A 20,394-nucleotide genomic window follows, 5' to 3' on the forward strand; every position below is an offset into this window, starting at 1 on the left:
ACTTCTGTGGGGATACAGTGTAAATAATTGACCATGATACACTAGAGACTGTAGTCAATTCCTAAAGAATGTATGTCTTGTTAACTTTAACTGAAAATATTTTAATGGCATTTCTGGAGAATTCGTAATAAGATTTTAAGCCAAACAAGTTATTTTTATGTCTGTGATTATCAGTGAGAGGATAAACTGGACAGCTAAAACATATCTTGGCAGTAGGTACAGAACTAAGCCAATCATATGAAATTAAAGGGATTTGTAATAATATTTTTTGTAAGACAGCTTCAGTGAACAGGTTTCTTGCAACTCTAGGTATAAATCTCATAATTAAAATCTGATTGAATATATATGAGACTTTCTTCATAAGTAAGCAAATCTTCTTCCAGTGCAAAATATTTCAAAATAAAGGGTTTTTTTTCATGATCTCCCTATTTCCTAAAGTTTGTTTTCAACAGATGTTAGTGCTAAACAGTTAGCAGAGAGGGTGGTGAAAGAGGTGGAGCATTGTCCAGCTGTGTTTTATTTAATGTATGACTGCAGTGATACTACACAGACTGAAATCAGATACATCTGTGAAACAGCTGCTTTCCTTAAACCAAGTTCTAAATTTCTCATGAGCTAGAGAACTAGACTTGGAGTTGGATATGAGTACCTATGTGTTTTACACTTTATGAGTAAATACATATATAATGTCTCCATGTCCAGAGACTTATAATGACATTCTAGTTCAATAGACTTTCTGAATGTGTATTATCATTTTAAGAATATCAGCATATTCTTAGATATTTTAGCATATGTAATTTTCATTTAGATTAAGCAGTATTTGGAGTTTGTAAAAAATTCCTTTATGGTTATTGTTTCACTTTGCGCTATGAACAAGTATCACTCTGAGATTTGGCATGAGACTGTTTTGTGCTCAAAGTAGTCACCCATAATCAGCACTAAATTTCATTCTATACTTAGTGCATTTTGTGAAGATTGGGATGGGATGGCCAAATTATTAAGTACTATGCTAATTCATATAAGAGAGAGTTGCTCTAAAAACTCGAATTCATTGGATAATTGTGGATTCTGTGGTTTTTTTATGGACTAGGAGCTCCTGATGAATGTAGCTGCTGTAGTCAACATGTTCCTGTGATATGAGAATATAAATAGCATCCTGGCTCACTAGCCTTCTTTTTGTCCTCACCATTATGCAGTTCTCTGGTCCCTCTGGGGAGTCTGAGATCTGTAAGCAAACTTCATCCTGGTGAGGCCATCAGAGTACACTGTGCAGACCTTTATAGACGCTGTCTCACCATGGCTCACAAGAGCAGCACGAGGACAGGTACTGCATCCCTGCCCTTGTGACAAGAGGACTGGCATATATTCCAGACTGCCTTGAGGAGCTTGAGGAGGCCTTTAAGAAGTAGGGGCACCTGTTGCAGTCAGCAGAAAGCATTGCCATTGGCTTGTTGCTTGTCACAAAAATGAAAATGCCTGCTTGATTTCACTATTTGATGTGTTGAAGTGTGCTGCCAAACTGGGTAGGAGTTGTCCGAGGTATAGGAATGTTTTCTGTATTCCAGACAGGTTAGTGTGGTTTCTTGGCTGTTGCATTGAGGTGGGAGGGCAAGGTAGGGCTGCAATAATGTGTGGTGCTGTCTGTCTGCATGTGTAAAACAAACTTCAGTTTTGACTTCCTTCCTAACCAAAGATGGCTGTCAGTGTCAAATTGGTAAGATGTTTACACCAGCAAACAAAAACAAGACAATGTACAAACTTGGTTACTATTTGTAACTAATTTTTTACCTGATAATTTACTGTATGTCCACATGTGTTGCAGATAAAGGAGTGGTAGTTTTATTTGGTTTGATTTTTTTTTTTTTTTTTTGGTGAGAAAAGCACAGATGTGCTTGCAGATTAAATGAATGATCTGTAATTGCTGTAATTGAAATACTGTGTATTTAATTCATTGGTGAAATACAGCTGTTAAAAAGACAAAATGAGGCAAGACTGGACCCCTAAAAGTAAAGAACCATTATCAAGAAAACAAAGAGGAAAAACACATTAAAGTAATGATACTGGCAGTGGGTTATTGGTTGGATTTATACAGTATGTTTTACAATGTGTGACAGAAAGGAGATGACACACTGGGATGCATGTAACAAAATTTTTCTTATGATGAATGGTTAAAGGAGGTGAGACCTTCCAGAGAAATTGAGAAGATATGGTATCCATTTAAGAAAATCAGGAAGAACTTTCATCATGTTGAATTTGTATTGCCAGCTAAACATTCACAGAGTGATGTCAAGGTGAACTAAGATGTTCAGCAGAGAGACAATGATGTACCTTTTTTTGGAAGGCCGTTTAATGGCGTGAAAATATTGGGAGTCATGATTGTGAATAAAGTGTGTACAAATACACTGTAGAGTGAGAAATTCAGTGACCAAGGGGAATGAGTAGCAGTGAATAGCCAGAGAAACTGAAAGGTAGTCATGTATGAGAGAGAATAGTGAAGAAGGGAGCCAACATGTAGATAGTGTGCAGGAGATACTGGAGTTCATAAAACAGTGAAGAAGGAGAACAGAAAATAGACACTTTTCCCCCAAGGCTGATGACAGTAAGGGTGAGGATAGCATCCCATGTTGAATTTGTCAGGGATAATCCTGGGACTCAAGAGGAAATTCAAGTAGCATTCTCAAATGGAATATATTTGAGGGATTGACAGGGAGTGAGCGTGGAGGAGAAGGCAGTATTGGATGAAAAGTTGAGAGAGAGAGGAACATGGTGCTATTTTGGGAAAAGTGGGTAATGCAAATAAGGTTTTGAGATACATGAATTGCTGTTTGTGAAATTTGTATTTCGCTATGCTGTGAGGGTGCCATTGCTGGTGGGGAAGAAATAGGAAATCACTGAGTGTAAGTGTGAAGTATTGTGCTGAAGTGAAACTAGGAGGCTAGAATGAGAAAATGAAAGGAATCTTTTTGTTGGATGGAAAAGAATTCTAGGGATGCTAGTTGTCAAAGGGAATGGCAGCAGAAGGAAGTACTACATCATGGAAATAGAAAAAGAAGAGGAAAGAGGGGTTTGATGCAGATAGCAAACATTTATGGTAGAGAAGAAAGCTACATGCAGAGTGAAAAGTTCTGTAGCAATTCTCAGTCATCAGAGACAAATTTTCATGAAATGCTGCAGCCTGTTTGAAGGACTCTTGGATATCAATTCAGACGTTTTTATATTTCCATACCTTTAATAATAATCTTATTTTTTATGTTACACGAGACAGAAGGGATTAATTGATTCAAGGATGTTAATTGCAAGCAAAAAATTTCTTTCCTCTCATACTTAAAATAGTAATATGTTTTAATGTCTGTTAAAAAAGAAAGCTAATTTTAAAAGTGATCCATGTTTGAAATATAATCAGAAATTGCACTGTAGGATAGCGAACAACTTTTTCTCTAAATGTATTACTAGCTTTTTCACTCACTAATGCTGAGTTACTTCATTGCTGCTCTGAAAGCTAACTTGGAACACTGTTCTATTAGTGTAAATGACTAAAAACAATTTTTGAAATTATTTTTCCTGCTTTACTAGTTTTTTGCTTGCAAGTGTATAGGGTTTTTATTTTTTTGCTTATTTAGGTAGTCAAATATGTAAAACTATTGTGAGAAAAAAGCAACATCGAAGAAGGAACTCTGAAATTGAGATGAGACTATTGCTTGAAAAGAAAATGAAGTTTACTTGAGAATGCTCCTTTTATCACTGACGTGCATGAGGAAGAACATCCCTTACCTCTTTAACTGAGGCATTCTTCCATCTTCATTGTTTCGTCTAAATGAATAAAACCAAATCCATAGTTTTAAAAAATTACATATTTTTAAATAATATGCAAAGATAATATGGCATGATGGTTTACAGTGCATTTTTATAAGGAAAAAAAATTAAAGAATGTAGAAGAATAGCTTGCTATGTTGCAAGAAGTTCAGTGAAAATGCATTCATTTCATAGAGAAATACACCCATCCTCTTAGAATATATGTGTATTAGCTACTATTTCTAGCAGGCAAATAGATTTATTACACAGCCATCTTTGATAACTCCCTATGAACTGCACCTTTTTTGATTCAAAGATTACTGAACCAGAAATGTTAACTTTATGTAGATTTTTGTGTATTTTCAGTCATGGGGTTTTTTTTTGTTTGTTTACAAAAGTCGTATTTATGATGGTACAAAGGAGGAAAAATGTAAATTTGCTAGAGTAATACGAGTGGGTTAGATAAGTTATGAAAAGATACAGAAGAAAGTTTCTTTTACATCCTTGTGTGTTTTTCTCATGCAGTGTAAAAAAATCCCCAAAGGAAGCCAACTGAATAATTTCCAAAAGCTATTTTTATTAGTAATATTTATCATTATTGTGGCCAAGATAGGTTATTTTCTCAAATGCAAAGTTTAACTGTGCAGCCAAACACTCAGCTGGGTTTCATTTTCAAACCTTGAGGCAAATATTTAGCAATGCTGTTAAGAAGCCATCTTTCTAAAATGTTTTCCTGAGATATTTCTTGATGAATAAGCTTAAACAAGAAGAAATTATTTCTATGGTCAGCAATATTCTTATATTCTTGAATGTTCTTCCTGGTAAAGGAAATATGGGCAGATAGGAGGGACTTTCTCACCACTCTACAATGGATCAGAGACATCTCTAGGACAGGCTGGCTTGCATGCTTCCTTGTTTTGCCTAAACTTGTGTGTAGTCAAATGTATCAGGTGGCTTTCATTGCCACTCATGCAATGCAAGGCTCATTGCTTTCTGTGTAAATGTTTTCGGGGTTTTTAAACAGAAATCAAGTTTTTTTGATAATTTCAATTATCGAAACACCAAATTATTTTTCACCTTGACTGGCTACACCACTGTATGACTCTTCTCAGACTGCTCTTTTCCATAACTTCCAAGCCTTTTCTGACTAAGTATTTCGCACTTGTGTTTTTATTTTCATTCACAATTGCATAATATAATGCATGATTCATTGAAGATTCCATTAATTTTAAAATTAACTATGTACCTTTTTTTTTCTCCTCATTATGTAGGTTTTTCATTGCAATGTAGCTGCTCAAGAAGAACTACAGAACATTTGAACATTTTGAAAAAAAAAAGAGCCAAGTCTTTTGTGGGTTCAGTAATTGCAAAAAATTAGGTAAACTTCTTAGTGAAATACATGTGAGGGATTATTGAAGGGTGTTGAACCACTGCTGAGTGTGAGAGAATAAGAAATCCTGAAGACTTGTCACCAAGAAAAAAGGCCTTAGTTGCAACAGATGAGAATATAATGGATGCACAGGACAGTCAAATACGATTGTTAGTCAGATGTCCTGGTTGTGACAAGTAAGGTTGGGCTACTGTATTTATAACTGATTAATTAGGACTGAGACAAAAGCAGTGTTTTAGGTCTCCTAATTATACGTGTACATGTCACTGAGTTGTAGTTACAGAGGACAGAAAATCATGTAAGAGCGTAATCATGTAAACACTAGAACCTCAGATTTCACAAGTTAGTCTTGTTCTGCATCAGTGTGCTCATTACTGAAACAGCATCCATTTCTACACCACGGGAAGTGGTATTGAAGAGCTGTCACATAAATTGAAAGCCCAGGGATCATGTTTACAGAGACTTAAGGAAACCATCTGATATAGCCTGCAACTGCCTGCTCAGGGAAAATATTGAGAAATTCCTGAATTCAGCTGACATATGTGGACCTGGCAATTTTTAATTGGTACACTAAATCCAGAAAGTACACTTACATTTCTTTTGTGGATTATAATTGAGAGCAAAGGAGATACAGTTCCTTCAGCAGAGGTTGACTGAAGGTGGGATGACTAAGTAGAAGTTTGGAGAGTGTAACTCATGCCTTGGGAACCTGTCTGTCTTGTCAGCTGTGATCACAGCTCTGAGATGCTGTCTGTCTCTGATGGGATCACTTTCAACAAAGACCCAGACAGCTTTGGTCAGTAATGACTAAAAAGGAGATTTCTGGTTTGTTTATTTGTTTTCTTCTTGTAGCTTTGTAAATCATACTTTCGTCACCTTGAGCCTAGCCTATGACAATATGTCATCTTGGAAGGCTTTTACGTTAGTTAAAAATTACAACTTTTGCAATAGACTATTGTCAGTGTGAGCTATTTTATTTTACTGTCAGTATCTTAGGTGAAAAGACCCATTTAAAACTCAAGTAGCTGTACATGGCCTGGGACTTGCTTGTCAGGCAGCTCTGCTGAGCTAGTCCCAGCATTCTGCCTCATGTTTGAAACCAATAAATCTCGATTGTGGTTGTATGGTTGACTGTGTTCACACTAATAAATAAGTAATATTTTGCTATGCATTTGTTAAACACAGAAAGATTAATATAGCCATCTTTGTGGGTTTCATTTTCCCCAAGATTGGCTTTAATTTACTGCCTTTGCAATTAAAAAAAAATCTAGAAGATGCTAGGTATAAGAAGAACATCTTGGCTGGGACATTCAATGTTTCATTAAAAGAAAAGCTGGGGGGCAGAATGTGAGAAGCATTATAATCTTGGGAAAGTGTTGGCTTACTGTAAAATATTGTATCCCAGAAACAATGTGGAAAGTTCAAAAATTCCAGCAGTTAAACATACTGTTATTTTTCTCATGGACGTGGCTTGGATTTCTGAGGTGAACAAACCTCAGTAGGTCTGTCTTTTTCTTAGAATAAGTTTTATTGAGTGTTTTGGAGCAGGAGGGCAGCTGTGGGATGCAGAGCTATAGCCATGTGGCTCTGTAGTAGGTCATTCTTTTGTGATAAACCATTCATGTGGCCACCGCCGTCTTCATTTCCTGTAGGGGTCCTCTTAAGTCCGTACAGATTTTTGTACAAGGGATACTCATTGCTGATGCTTCTCCAGTCATGTATCTTTGCTCCCACCCTCACCCCTTCCCAATCTGTTCTCTGGTTTCCCTTCATCTTCTGGCTCTCATTCTCTCTGGGGAGTGTGGTAATATTGCAAACCCTGACATTTATCTGTTATTTTTGTTTCTTTCAATACATGCAACTGTGTCCTTTCTCACATGTGCTTCATGTTTTATGCCTGTCATCTCATTTTGCACACAAGTACAGTCAGCTGTAAATGCTTGACAAAAATATACGTGCTAATACAAAGCTAGGAGGAAAGTGCTTACATTGCTGGATTTATTTGTTAAAAGCTTTTAAAGAAGTTGCAGAAGATAGTGGTTTACTGCAGAATTTGCTGAAGTAACTAAACCCTTAAAAATGTTAAGGACTGATGAACTTGTCAAATTTTCTATGGCACATGACTATTACTTCATATTAGCAGGCACCTCTGCAACAAAAGGAGAAGGGTAATGAAGGAGATATGTAGATACACTTTGCCCTAGTTATCTTGACATCTTTATCTTATGTTTCAATGCTCTCCCCTTACCTTCTTGAATCAAATTTTTGAATTGCGTACATTGGTTCTTTTGTTTCATGTCTTTCCAGCTAGAAACATTCTGATAACAGTTTTTTTTGCTAATGATTTGTTAGCAAGATTAGACATCTGTTAAAAATATTAAGAGGTCAGAGGCCAAAAACATTATTTTCTTTGAAAACTGCAATGAATGTTTGCCAGTATGTGTAAAAACTTCTTTTCAACCTTCAATCATTTTAGAATATTTGATTTAGTATTACAATTCAGGGTTATATTTCTTTGCAGAATAATATATGGAGGGCAAGCTTACAGAGCTCAAAGTTAGGAAAACAATCTTTTTACTGGTAAACTGAGCAAATTTATTTTTAAAGGCAAATATAATTGCTGATGCAATCTTACTATCCCTTTCAGTCAAGCCTGGTTTTACATGAAATCCTAAAGCATTGAAGCTGGATAGAGTTGGGCAAAATTTGTTCTTTCGTTTTCATTTTTGTCGTTAAGGGGCAAATTATGTCAGGCTTTGACATCTGTATGTTGCTGTTTTCTCTATGAGACAGTTGAAAAAACGGGCAAAGACTGGTTAGAGCATAAGTACTTAATTAAGAAGGTTCTATAATGCATGATGTAAAATCAAAAAGTCATTTCAGTTGGAAAAGACCCTTAAGAACATCAAGTCCCACTATTTACAACCTTATATATAACCTTAGCTCTGCCGAGCCCACCTCTAAACCGTGTCCCCTAGTGCCATATCATCACGGATTTTAAATACATCCAGTAATGGTGACTCAGTCACTTCCCTGGTAACCCTGTTCCAATGCCTGACCACTCCTTCCGTGAAGAAATCTTTTCCTAATATACAACCTAAACCTCTCTTGGTGCAACCTAGGGCCAATTTGAATTGTTTAATTCCTGAAAGATATGGTTTAGGTATTATTAATGGATTCACAAATAAATGCTAAATAAAATCAGTATCTTGGACCATAGGAAAATAACACAATTTCTGAACTGTTATGTAATTTGCTATTTATCTATAGACATTTAGAGGTTTCGCTTGTAGAACATAAAAGGCATTCATTGGACTCCAGATCTCTTTCTGTGTTTTAATTTGGATCCAACACAAAACAAGTGGAAAGAATTTCAGATTGAGGTTGAAATGAAAGTAAGAACCCTATAACCTCACATTAAGTTGGGCATCAGAGTGAAAAAATGGTATTTTAATATATGTATGTCAGTGTGACATTGCCTGAAGGAATGGGAATGTTGTGGAGCCCAAATGAAATTTTTCGATTTGTTTGAATTAGCTTAATATTGTAATGTAATCTTTCTGGCATTTTTTAAGTGTGAATATCAGCCATTTATATGTTTTTGAAAGTGTGCATGGTATTTCTTAGACAAAAAAACACATGATTTTAATTGCTTGCTAATATTTAACAAATACTACAGAAAATTTATTTCCTGATAGCCAATTCACATTTTATTCTTTGCACATTCCCACATACTTGGAAAATTTTATGCAATTGGATGCACAAAATATGATTTTTAGTATTAATAAACACTCCCACCAAAGACAAACAGTTGTAAACTGGAGTCTGTTCATAGACTCCAGGGTATGCATAATTGGCTGGAAGTGACAATAATTTCAAAACAATTACTATGGCTAAGAGTAGATCTTTGCATTCTGTTCAAATACTGTAAGAAGCATGTTGATGACATTTGAAGTCCCCCTTTGTCAGTCATTTGTGGAGGGTAATGCCTCACAGGACTCCTCTCAATGACCATCTAAATCTGCACATGAAAATGAGCTTGCAATAATTATTAATGTCATTGTACAAAGGTTCTCTAGCTTTTGAACCAAATTTAGAACAATAATTCTTAAGAATAAACAATATTAATTACTTTCCTAGTATGTGTCTCTTGCTTACAATATAGAGCCATAAAAAGAGCCTTAGTACTGTGCATAATCCAAAATTAGGAGATAAATTAACTGAGGATTCCTATGCGAGCTTAACTCAGTCAGTGTGATTGCATTTTGGGATCACATTCTCCTTTTTTATTCTGTAGAATTGTGTCTCTTTTAATGCATAGTTTGGATAAAAATGACTGAGCAGCTGCTCATTGTTTTGTCCTCTCCCTGTTCAGGGTGAGATTGTCTGATATTGCTGCATGTTGTTCAAAAAACAACCCCCTCTGAAAAGATACGCTTATATGCATGTATTTTATTTTTTTGCTCATCACTACCATAAATAAAGGACGTCAAGGTCACTAATCTGCCATCTTCTCCTTTGCATTTTAATTCTCATTTTACAGAGGGGAAGATGAGATACAGTTGCACTGGAGACATTTAAGTCTTGAATGCTTAGTTTTATATCTATATGAATTAGTTCCCTTTTATGAAAAGAAGACAAATGAGAAACATAGTTACCTAGGTATTCAAAGGAATCAACCAAGACAAATTCCTTTGTCTCTGTTTCTGTTTTTTCCCTTTTTGCCTTCCCATGTTTCCACTTCCTGTCTTGGAATCTTAGCTGAGACCTTTGGTTTTGGTTGGGAAGTGGGAAAGCTTGATTTGACAAGACTATTTAAAATTAATTTGAGGTTCCTTCCTTATTTGTAGAATTTTTAGGTATTTTACTAAATAATGACTTAATAAATAAGACGTGATCTCCATAGAAAAACAAAATGTGAACTTGAAGGTAATTTCAACCTTTCTTTAGGATTATCAGCAAAATAGAAAAAAATTAAAATAAAACATACAAAGTTCGCATACTTGAAATTTACTGTACCTAAATGCAACACAAACCTCACGATATTTGAACTTCGTTCTATTATGTAAGCCATTAATTCCATCAGGGATTAAATTTGGCAAAAGTAACTTCTTCAAGTCCTTTTCAGTCATTTCCAAAGTATGTATATTGTATTTTGGTAGTTTTAGAAACTAAAAGCTTGCTTAGGGGAGTGTTGAGAACTGTCTTGGAATGTATTTTTATCTTAACCAGGCATAACTACCTTTGTTCAGTGCTAGTGGGAGTTTTCCAAGAGTGCTGATGCTATGTAAATCTGTACTGTGTAATTACATCTATGAAGAATTTGAATTTTGCATTCAAGCTCTTGTTATAAAAGTGTATTCCGAAAGAAATATAACATTTAAAAGACTGTTGGAATTATTTAGCTACTGTACCTGCTAAAAATGCAGGGGTTTCTGTTTAAAATAAGGAATAGCAGCAGAGCACAAAAAATGCTATGAAGTTGTTTGACCAATTTGTTTAATTTGTAATTTAATTGTAATTGTAATTTATTTTGTAATGTTTTGTTTGTTTGGTGAACAGGTACATACGAAATTCCACTGCAGGCAAGCCCATGCTTCAGGCACTGACACTTCGTGTTTGACATTTTCCTATGATGGTACTGTCCTTGCCAGCCGAGGAGGTAGGTGATTGAAAGAACCCTATGACAAGTTGAATGTAAGACAGTGTTAATGAAATGATATGGTTCAATAAACAAACCATATAAATCACGTAATGGTTAGATGTAATTGTTTGTGATGAGATAAGGTAGCGAAATCAGATACTAGTGATTCAAATATGAAGTGTTTCAAAATATACTACTTTTATTTGATACATCATGCAAATACTATGTTTCTGAAAGAGCATTTTACAGCAGTTAAGAAATATTTTAAGATAACTTTGCTGATTATATTACATTTTCTGATATGTGTTCTTGTCTAGCAGTAATAATACACTGAAAGGAAATCATTAGCTTAATTAAAAATAAAAAAGTCCAGTTTTGTTGCTTAGTTCTTTCATGGAAGATTAGTGCCTCTCAGTAACGCTATCGCTGTTCTGGAGGTAGTAATTCCTCATATAAGTTTCTTAGGCAATGTAATTTTTGTAGTAATTGGATTTTTTATCTAATCTGTATTAAAAATATCAAAAGTCGATGGCTGGAATTGACTTTCCAAGATATACATGAATGGCAAAAGAATTGGTAATGTCCACAGGACTGGGAAAAAGGGCTTGTGTTGTAAACTTCAGATAAAACTTTAATAAATGAGTGTTAGATAATAGAACAAGACTTGAAAAAGCAAAGATGTGTTTGAGGACTCATTCACTTCATTATTGGGATAGGATGGTGTCTGTTGAAGCCAACTTTTCATGCAGAAATTTGTCTGCCCAGTATTTTTCAGACAGGTGCAAGCACACAAGCCAAGCTGTCTGGATGGAAAACAGCTGTAACCAGAAGCTCTGTGTATGCATTAGCATTGCCCCAAGGCCAAATAAACAAGCCTAGAGAGAGGCAGTATACATTAATGTCGGCTAACACCATGCCTAACATATGTTTAGGACATCTGGTCAGTTTGGTACATGGACAGAATGAGATTACATACACAAAATACCAGAATACAGGTATTTGTAGATGAAAGAAACTCTGAAGCAGTGGATGTGTTTCCTAGCCAAGCAGCTGCGTTTTCTTTGAGCTCTCCCTGTGCCCCTGTCCCTGAAGAGGGTAGAGTGCATGTCTGACCAGTGCATGTTGGTACAGTGGAATGCAAATGATATTGGGTGCTGCGTCACTGATTCTTTGTATGTCTTGCCACATTTCAAAGATTCCAGATGTCTCCCAGAACACATCTTTCAGAGTAAGGACTTTGTAGTCTTATCCTCGAAGGCCCTAGGCGTATGGACACTAATGGCACTTGGGTTGTTTCATAACTGCTGTTCAGGGTCCTGGATCCAGAGTTCTGATGCCACTCTACCCGTTATGAATGGGTTATAAGTGGTGTGGTAAAAGCTCTCAAGCATTTTACTCCTTACTGAACCAGATGCTTATTATGTGTGACCCTTCTCCTGCTTGGAAAGTATGTGAACTGTGTGTCTTTGCATTCTGCACTATGTAAAACACTGTGTCTGTCTACCAGTGGTGATTGCCCCCCAAAAATTCACACATACTTCAGGAAATTTAAGGATAAACCTTGGTGTGCTTTTAAATGTAACAGCAAACAAGGCTAATACTTGGTGAGGGGTATTCAAAAGTGCTGTCTTGAAACCTCCATTTATGTAAATTCTCTTCTGTTTCACATTTATGAATGTAGATCACATAAATGACCTTTTTTTTATTGCATGTGGCATTTTTACTTGCCTGCTCTTCCTCATCTGTCTCCAGTTTTTGTCTCATGTTAAACAGACTTTCATTTACTCAGGTTTTATCTACCACACTCTGCTCTAAAGATGTATAAAATGTTGCTTGATTGTCTGCAGAATGTAAGACTGCACAGAAATTTGGCCACTCTGTGTGGATAAAAGTGCTACCTTTGTCTAGCGTACTAAAAGGAAAAAAGAGCTCTGTGTGCACTGTACTAGAAAGTAAGGAGGGTTCATACCTTATTTTGACTTGTTTGGTTAGCGCTTTAATATGAGTATTGCTTTGGATCTGTACCAACAAAAGCAGATGTGGATCCAGCATTTGTAGATTAACACACCTGCCAAGTGCTGAGGATCAAAGAGAGGATAGTTGTTTGGGGCATGGGAACTTTCATTGAAATCCTGATGGACTTTCCTGCATCTGATGTAGATTCTGTGTTGGATATGAGAAGATGAGGCATGGCTCAGCTGCAGACACAAGGGAAAATGAAAATCTAAGGAGCTGCTTATGAAAGTTTCCAGTCCTATTGTTGTTTTATAATAGGTAGTAACTTGACAGAAACTTAAGAAAGTGATATTTCTGCATGCTTGAAATCATGAAGGATAGTATTTGGGGAACATTTTCTTTGTTTATCAGGGGAGAGATAAGAATTAGGATTGGACTTGAGGTCTTACTGTCAAAATTTTAAAAATCTTTCTTTTGACTCCTGATATCTTTTTGTTGGTCTTTTTCCCCCCCCCCATTTTGCTTGTATTTCTTTCTTCATTTTGAAATTGGTTTAAAAGATAGAAACATGTATGCTCAAGGGTTATGCAGCAGCATGTGTATTACACTACACAAAACAGCAGCAGTGACTGTTTTGTGTAGTGTAATAACATATTGCTCTTCATTGTAAATCCAAATATTGGCATTTCAAAAATCAGATGGGTTTTTGTCAAATAATATTTCTCAGGAGCTGAACATTGGTGTTCATTCTAACCACGCCAGAAATATATTTACTAGTTTCAATAGGCATAGTCTGCTATTTGCTACACTTGGAGCTGAAATGGCTTTATGAAAGTCTTCTAATATCCTTCAAGCCATATGTTCATTCCATATGTTTAGAGAGGATAATGCATTTAAGCATTTGATCAGGCTGGTATGGATGCGGGTGATGCTGAGAAATGTTTCAAATGTAGATATAGATTCCTCAATTTGTGACTTCCCTCACAAGATCTTTGGCTTTGGTCCCAACTTTTGAAGCCGCCAAGGATTGCTCTGTAGTTGTTGCAGCTCCTCCTGCAGAACCAGCACAGAATGCAGGAGCCTGTACCTTGTTCTATAAGGTGTCTTTCACATCTGTAGTATAAGCCTTCACAGAAAGGCTCAGAGTTGATAAACATATTCCGGTAAGCTTGTTATGTTATATGTTTTCTAAGCTGCAACTTTTTAAAGTTCCCATTTCCTATGTTTCTTTGCATCCCTCATTGATCTCTGTGAACAATTTCTGTTATTGAGCTTTGCTTTCAACACAGGACTCCCTCTTTTTAAACTGAGTGTTGCTGACTGTAGGCTTTGTGAATTCCTAGCAGCACTTTGCTTCCTTTGGGCCTATTGACATTCATGTGCTTGTCTTCCTGGTCTCTATTTTCTGAAAAGAAAAGAAAAAAATCAGATAAAATCTTTATAGTATTAATGCTCCAGCCTTATTTTGACTACAGGGCATTTGCAAAATGCCTGTCTTTGCTCACCAAAGACTGTTTTTCTAGGATCTAATTGTTACCTCTGGATAAATCTAGTGCTCCATACCGCTGGCATAACAGTGTCTTGACCTGATTGTGTCAGTCTTGAGCCTGTTTATTGGTATCCTTATTAAAATGGCAAAAAATAGGGTTTCAAATGCTACTAAAAATGCTATAAAAGCTGTAAATAATCCTGCCAGGCTTTTGAGAAGTCTGCCATCAAGAAAAAATACTGAATGATCTGACTATTTTGAATATTCATGCTGAATTGCACAACTTCTGTTTATATGCTTTTATTTAAGGATAACTATTTTTGTTAATATATAAAGTAATTAAATAAGATCACTACTGCTGCAGTTCTGTTAAAGAAGCCTCCTAAACATTGATAGAAGGATCCTACTGGAAAAAATCCTTGGTGATGAGGAAAGTTAATATTCTGTGGTCTTAGTGACAGTGATTTCAACTCAAAATACAAATTAGATGTAGGAACCAATTTGCATTTGCACACAGATAATTTTAACTAGGAGAAGTGAATTGGAGCAAATTCTTAGTGCTGGTAAAGTCACACTATTTGCAAGTCAAGTCATTCTACTAGCATTTTTCCCTCTCCAAATACTTACTCTTCTATTTCTAAACTATTTCTGTTTAAGACAATGTTGACTTGATATCAACGATAAATTTGAGTCCTACTAGATTCTTATAAATTTTTTAACTCCTATTACATTTTCTTGCTTGCGAAGGAGCTATAGGTACACGTCTGACTGCATTTTCCTGCTAAAACCTGGCAGGGCTACAGCTTGAAGATCATGTCAAGGCTCATTCCACTAGGAACAGAACAGCCTTGGCTGCTAGCTGTAGATCTCTCCCTATCCCGGAGATTTGCGAAGTGGCCAAGTGGTGTCCTTTGCATACGTTTATAAAGTGCTGGTGCTTTAGATGTAGCATCTCAATGATAAGTGTTTTTTTTTTTTCTTGGGGGTTGGGAGGGGAAAGGGAGGGCTCACTTTACAAGACTGAATGCTTTGAAGTACATGGAATGGAGTCTACTGGGAAACAATAAGAAAACAGATATTCCCAAAACAGGGACTCAACATTTTTCTTTCTTGTCTTTTTTAGCTTCCCAATGAATAGAAATATACTCTGCTCTAGACATCATTTATTTAAGTTGTCCACTTCTTAAAAATATTTTGTAGTAAGGAGTTATCCTAGTCTTTAATATAAACATACATGATGTACGAGGCCACACATTACTGCTTTCCCTGTAAAGGGCACTGCTGACCTTGATTTCTTTTGTTACTTCTTTTAAAAACATTTTATTTCCAAGGCCTCCTTTGAGCTCTTGAGCTCAAAGGCTATGAATCCACAAAATACTTGTAGATAGCCAAATTACTTCCCTGCAAGATTTGTACTTTGGAAGGAAGCAGATCCTGCCTCTTAGGTCAGGAAGATTTTGTAACTTTTTGTCTAAAATTAATCTCTGGATATTTTTAAAGAGAATTGTTGCTTAAATGTCCTTCTTTTTACCCTTGAAAGTGCTGAGGCACTGCTGTCAAAATGCTTGGACGTGTCTAGGTGCTTGAGTGAGGTACTTCAAACCTCCAATTCTATAGCTCATCTCATGCTGGCAATATGTGTTCCAGAAGGACAATCTGAGCAGCGATGTAGATGTCTCTGAGAATAACTAACTAACCTCTTTTTTTACCCCTGTTCTGACTTTATTAATATGTCATAACTTTTCAAAAAGGGATAAACAAGCCTGACATTTACTGGCCTACAGTCACACCATGTTTATCAAACACAGAGGAGAATTGCTACAAATCTCTTTCTGTAAGCTTAATTTTGGCTTTTATGGCTAAAGGTACTGTGGTGAAAAGGTTTCGTTACAGCAAGCATGGTTTCACTTACTTCCCTCACTCCCTTCCCTGAGGATTTCTGACTGATTCCAGGGCCTCTTCCACACTGAGATAGCAGTTTGTTGCCTGCTAAAGAAGGGGGAAGATTTCCATGTGCTTTCCATTCTTCCTGATTGCTTTTTCAGGACAGGTAAAAAACACACATATAAAACTTATTTAATTTGTGATCTAGACCATTTATACCAACATTTTAAATTTCTTTCAATATCTTGAAAGTTTAATTTGCTCCTAGCAGCAAAGCAACAATGCTTACAAATACAGAATATATTAGTGATTGAGGAATCTGATTCCACTGTGGCTAGTGATTCTTGATAGGAGAGATTACCAGAATAGAATTGAGCCATTGAGGAGAAGTTTCTGGAGTGCTGCATATTGAGCTTGCACTGTCATAGTCACTTACCAATGAAAAACTCCCAAATCGTTCCCATTTTGGATGCTTCTATTATATAATTTTGTTCTCCTTCTCTCTGAATTAGAGAGTGAAATTTTCTGACATGCATAAGTTCTTATTTGAATTCTTTATTGCTAACCTTTGTCTCTTTTGTTTCATAGGAGATGATACTTTAAAGATATGGGATATTAGACAATTTAAAAAACCTCTTAATTCAGCAGATGGACTGCCCAGCTTCTTTCCTATGTAAGTGTTCTGATTTATTCCAACTAGCAGAAGTAGCAGTATTTTTGCTGAATGAGAAGGGGTTCTGCTGGAGTTCTTATCCTCAGTTGTCACTGGGTCCACAATTGTGCAGAGATGACTGCTTAAATAGGACTGTGAAGTGACAATTCTTGTCTGTTTTAGGGATTCACATTGCTTTAAAAGATCCTATTTTTTGTGATATTTCATTCTCATATGTCTTAAGTCTAATTAGATTAGTAACATTTCATAAGGAGGCCCTTATGTGTGTAATGAGATATAGATGTAAACCTCATTCTTATTTAGTCTGTGATTAATAAAAAAAGAGCTGAATGAAAAAGTAGACATAACATGAAGGTACCTGATATGAATTCAGGTTACAGTGTCGGAAGTGCTGACTTTATTTTACTGCATAGTTATAAGTATTGTTTTCAATATTTTTATTGGTCTGATCTGCATTTATGTGGCTGTAATACAGCCAAATCCCCTAAGGACAATTTGTAATTTTGAAATAAGATCTTAGAAAGACTAGTCATGCACAGCTCAATCTTAACTGCAATTTGTAACACAGAGGAAAAGTAAACAGAAAAACATTTTTGACCAATGTATAAACACACCACCTTGCGTCACTGAAGAATGTATCGTCAGCAAAAACAGATTTCATGATTAGTACATTTTTTTACTTAATGATGACAGCCAGATTTGAAAGTACTTTTTTTTTCTCTTATTGAAAAGCTTGCAAGACTTTTGACTGGATGAGAATTTTGCTGGAAGGAGGATTTTTATTGAATCTGCCAGTTTTGCACATCCTGTGCACAAGTGTAATAACAATTGTAACAGATAACTCTAATTGATAACTATAGCAATAGATGACAGCTAACAAAAGATTTTTTCAAACTTTGTCTGGAAAGGACTAACAAATAAAAAAGATTATTTTAGGGAGTGCAATTTATATCTAAGTTCTCAATATGTTAATTATTTATTTTCTCAGTGAAATAATTTGTTTTCTTCAACAGGACAGATTGTTGTTTCAGCCCAGATGATAAAATCCTTGTCACAGGCACCTCTGTTAAGAAAGGTGGTGGCAGTGGGAAGCTGTTTTTCTTTTATCGTGAGACCTTCCAGAAGCTGTATGAGATAGAAGTTACAGATGCGGTAGGTGTTTTAGTTTAATCATCCTTCAAAATATGAATTAAATCATATTCATATGCTTCTTTTCCCTTATACAGGTAATTACCTACTAATATACTATTGTGATTTTCCTACTCCATGATTAAGAGTTAGGGCTAGAGTAACCTGAATAATTGTTTCAATTAAATAAAAATAAAAATATAAATCCTAGGACAGGGTGTTTAAGCAGTCCAGATTCCCTGCTCTGGTGTTAGCATTGCATTTCTCAATTATTTCTGTGAACCCTTCTAGATCTGTGAAGTGAGACACAAATCCTAAAATACATAGACTTTTTGTTTATTTCATCAGTAATCACAATGAAATGCCTTATTATGATGAAATGCCTTTTTGTCCATGAGACAAGATAAGTGGTTACTCTAGAATGTGTTTCTAGCTTGTCTAAATGCAACAATTTGGGACAAAAAGAAAGCATCATTAAGAAATCCATCAACAACACCATTGTCACCAGCTGCCATAAAAACCTAAAGCTGTGAACCTGTAGTACAGAAGGGTCTGTATATGGCTTGAGCTGACCACCTGTTCCCTTGTACAGAAGGGAAAAGCTTAGTATCATAGATGAAAAGGTCCTCTTGTGATATACAGGTAAACTTTTGGTTGATAATGAACAGGAGTGAGTGAAATTAGAACAGAATTGCCACGGAAAAGTATGGCAGTGTATGCTTGTGTCCCTTTAGTTGCTGGAGTATGACAAATTAGCAATTTTGCAGGATACCATTTTCTCCTTCTGCACTTTTATTAAGCCAGCACAATAGGCTTTCCTAGCACAGAAGACCAAACCTCCTTCTGCTGGGTATTGTTTATACACCACTACCTTTGTATTTGCTTTTCTTTTCGAATCCTGCTTTCTTCTTCAGTCCATCCCAAGGTAAAATCTGCTTATGGATGGATTTGTTATATATAACTTTCATTGCAGCTGTCTTACAAGTTAAAAATGCAAAATTCTTATCAAAGCAGAAAACACACGTGTTTTTCTGGAGCAACATGTGTTTTCATCTTAAACGTATAAACTAAATACGAGAAGGTTTTATATGACTTTGGAAGTTTTACTTAGTACTAAATGATTTCTCCAAATACAGCAGAAATTGGCTTTTGTATTTTTGTCCTGTGGAATGTACCCAACCACAACCCCAAACTTAACTAATGAGAATCTCTAGGGGATTTTTATTTTCTGATATAAGCCTTATAATCAAGTATTTATAACCTTTTCGGAGACAAAACATGAATGCCTCAGTATCTCTTCTGAAACTTAATGACAGAGAAAAGGAGCACAACTAAATAAAATAAAGTGCAGGAAATAGATGTTTCTAGGAGCTCTCCTGTCTGTGTAGGCACCAGAAATGAAATAGTTTTATAGTTCACATATAAACAAATAGTTTTATAATTCATTATAAACAAAATAGTTTTATAATTAAATTCATTTCACAATGAATTTGAACTCCTTAGACTTGAGTATTTGGAGGTGGTCATGACGGCATCTCCTTTTAGTAGTGGTGGTGTCAGTAACAGTGTGCAAAAACTTCACTTTAGCTGTAAGACTGCAAGAAGGAGGAATTTGTCAATGGTGGATCCTATATCTCCAAAAACACTTAAATAGTGAGAAATACTGTTCAACAGTCTGCTCGTTTTACATTCACAGAAAATATTATTTTCATTTGGCAACTTTGTCTTCTAAGTCTTGGAAATAAATGGTCTGTTTACCTGCCAAGATAGATCATGCTACAGGGGAATCTGCCAAAGATCCCTTTGCTTTTAGTTTCTCTCAGAATCAAGAACTAAATTTATGTTCTTTGCTTAAATTTATGTTCTCATGTAAAAGAGACATGGAAGGAGACCCAGCAGTAGGAAACTGTCAATAAACAGCTTCATTGGGGCCACTAATATAGTAAAATGTTAACTATGTATACAAGTCTAAGCAGGTTCATAATTTTATACTATAAATTTGTACAGGTGCTGATATTTATATGGTACTTTTTAAGACTGTAGTAAATCACTTTGGTTCACAGAGTTTTAGTGCTGCTGGTTTTCTTAATTTGTAGTTTTAAATTTTAAGACTGTCATTCTTCTGCTTTGCAAATAGTGGAAATGAAAATAATGGAACTAATAGGTGAAGAATTGAGACAAATACTGATCTTACGACATAATTTTCAGTGAGTCAGCACTACCAATACCTGTACAACAAGTCTGTCTAGCTTACAGCTTTAACTCCACACATCTAAGGAAAACACAGTTTAGCATATCAATCTGAATCTAAAAGAGGAAAAAATCCTGTAAGTGGTCTTACAAAATAAAAGTAGTATATTTTTTCAAGGTCTTTCTACTGCTTGTATCTTTTGGCTTTTTCATTAGTGTTCTTTACTTGTTCTTCTCAAATTACTGTG

General features: G+C 35.7%; 1 protein-coding gene across 1 annotated transcript in view; it reads left to right on the plus strand.

Annotated features, from left to right (window-relative positions):
- Positions 1-20,394, plus strand: part of WDR70 (WD repeat domain 70) — a 126,709-nt gene that overhangs the window by 78,981 nt on the left and 27,334 nt on the right. The window contains exons 11-13 of the mRNA XM_063423131.1: positions 10,745-10,844; positions 16,744-16,828; positions 17,842-17,980. Of these exons, the coding sequence (XP_063279201.1) occupies positions 10,745-10,844; positions 16,744-16,828; positions 17,842-17,980 (324 nt within the window). The remainder of the gene's footprint in view (positions 1-10,744; positions 10,845-16,743; positions 16,829-17,841; positions 17,981-20,394) is intronic.

This window comes from Prinia subflava, chromosome Z (assembly GCF_021018805.1).
Source record: "Prinia subflava isolate CZ2003 ecotype Zambia chromosome Z, Cam_Psub_1.2, whole genome shotgun sequence".
In the NCBI taxonomy this organism is placed as follows: domain Eukaryota; kingdom Metazoa; phylum Chordata; class Aves; order Passeriformes; family Cisticolidae; genus Prinia; species Prinia subflava.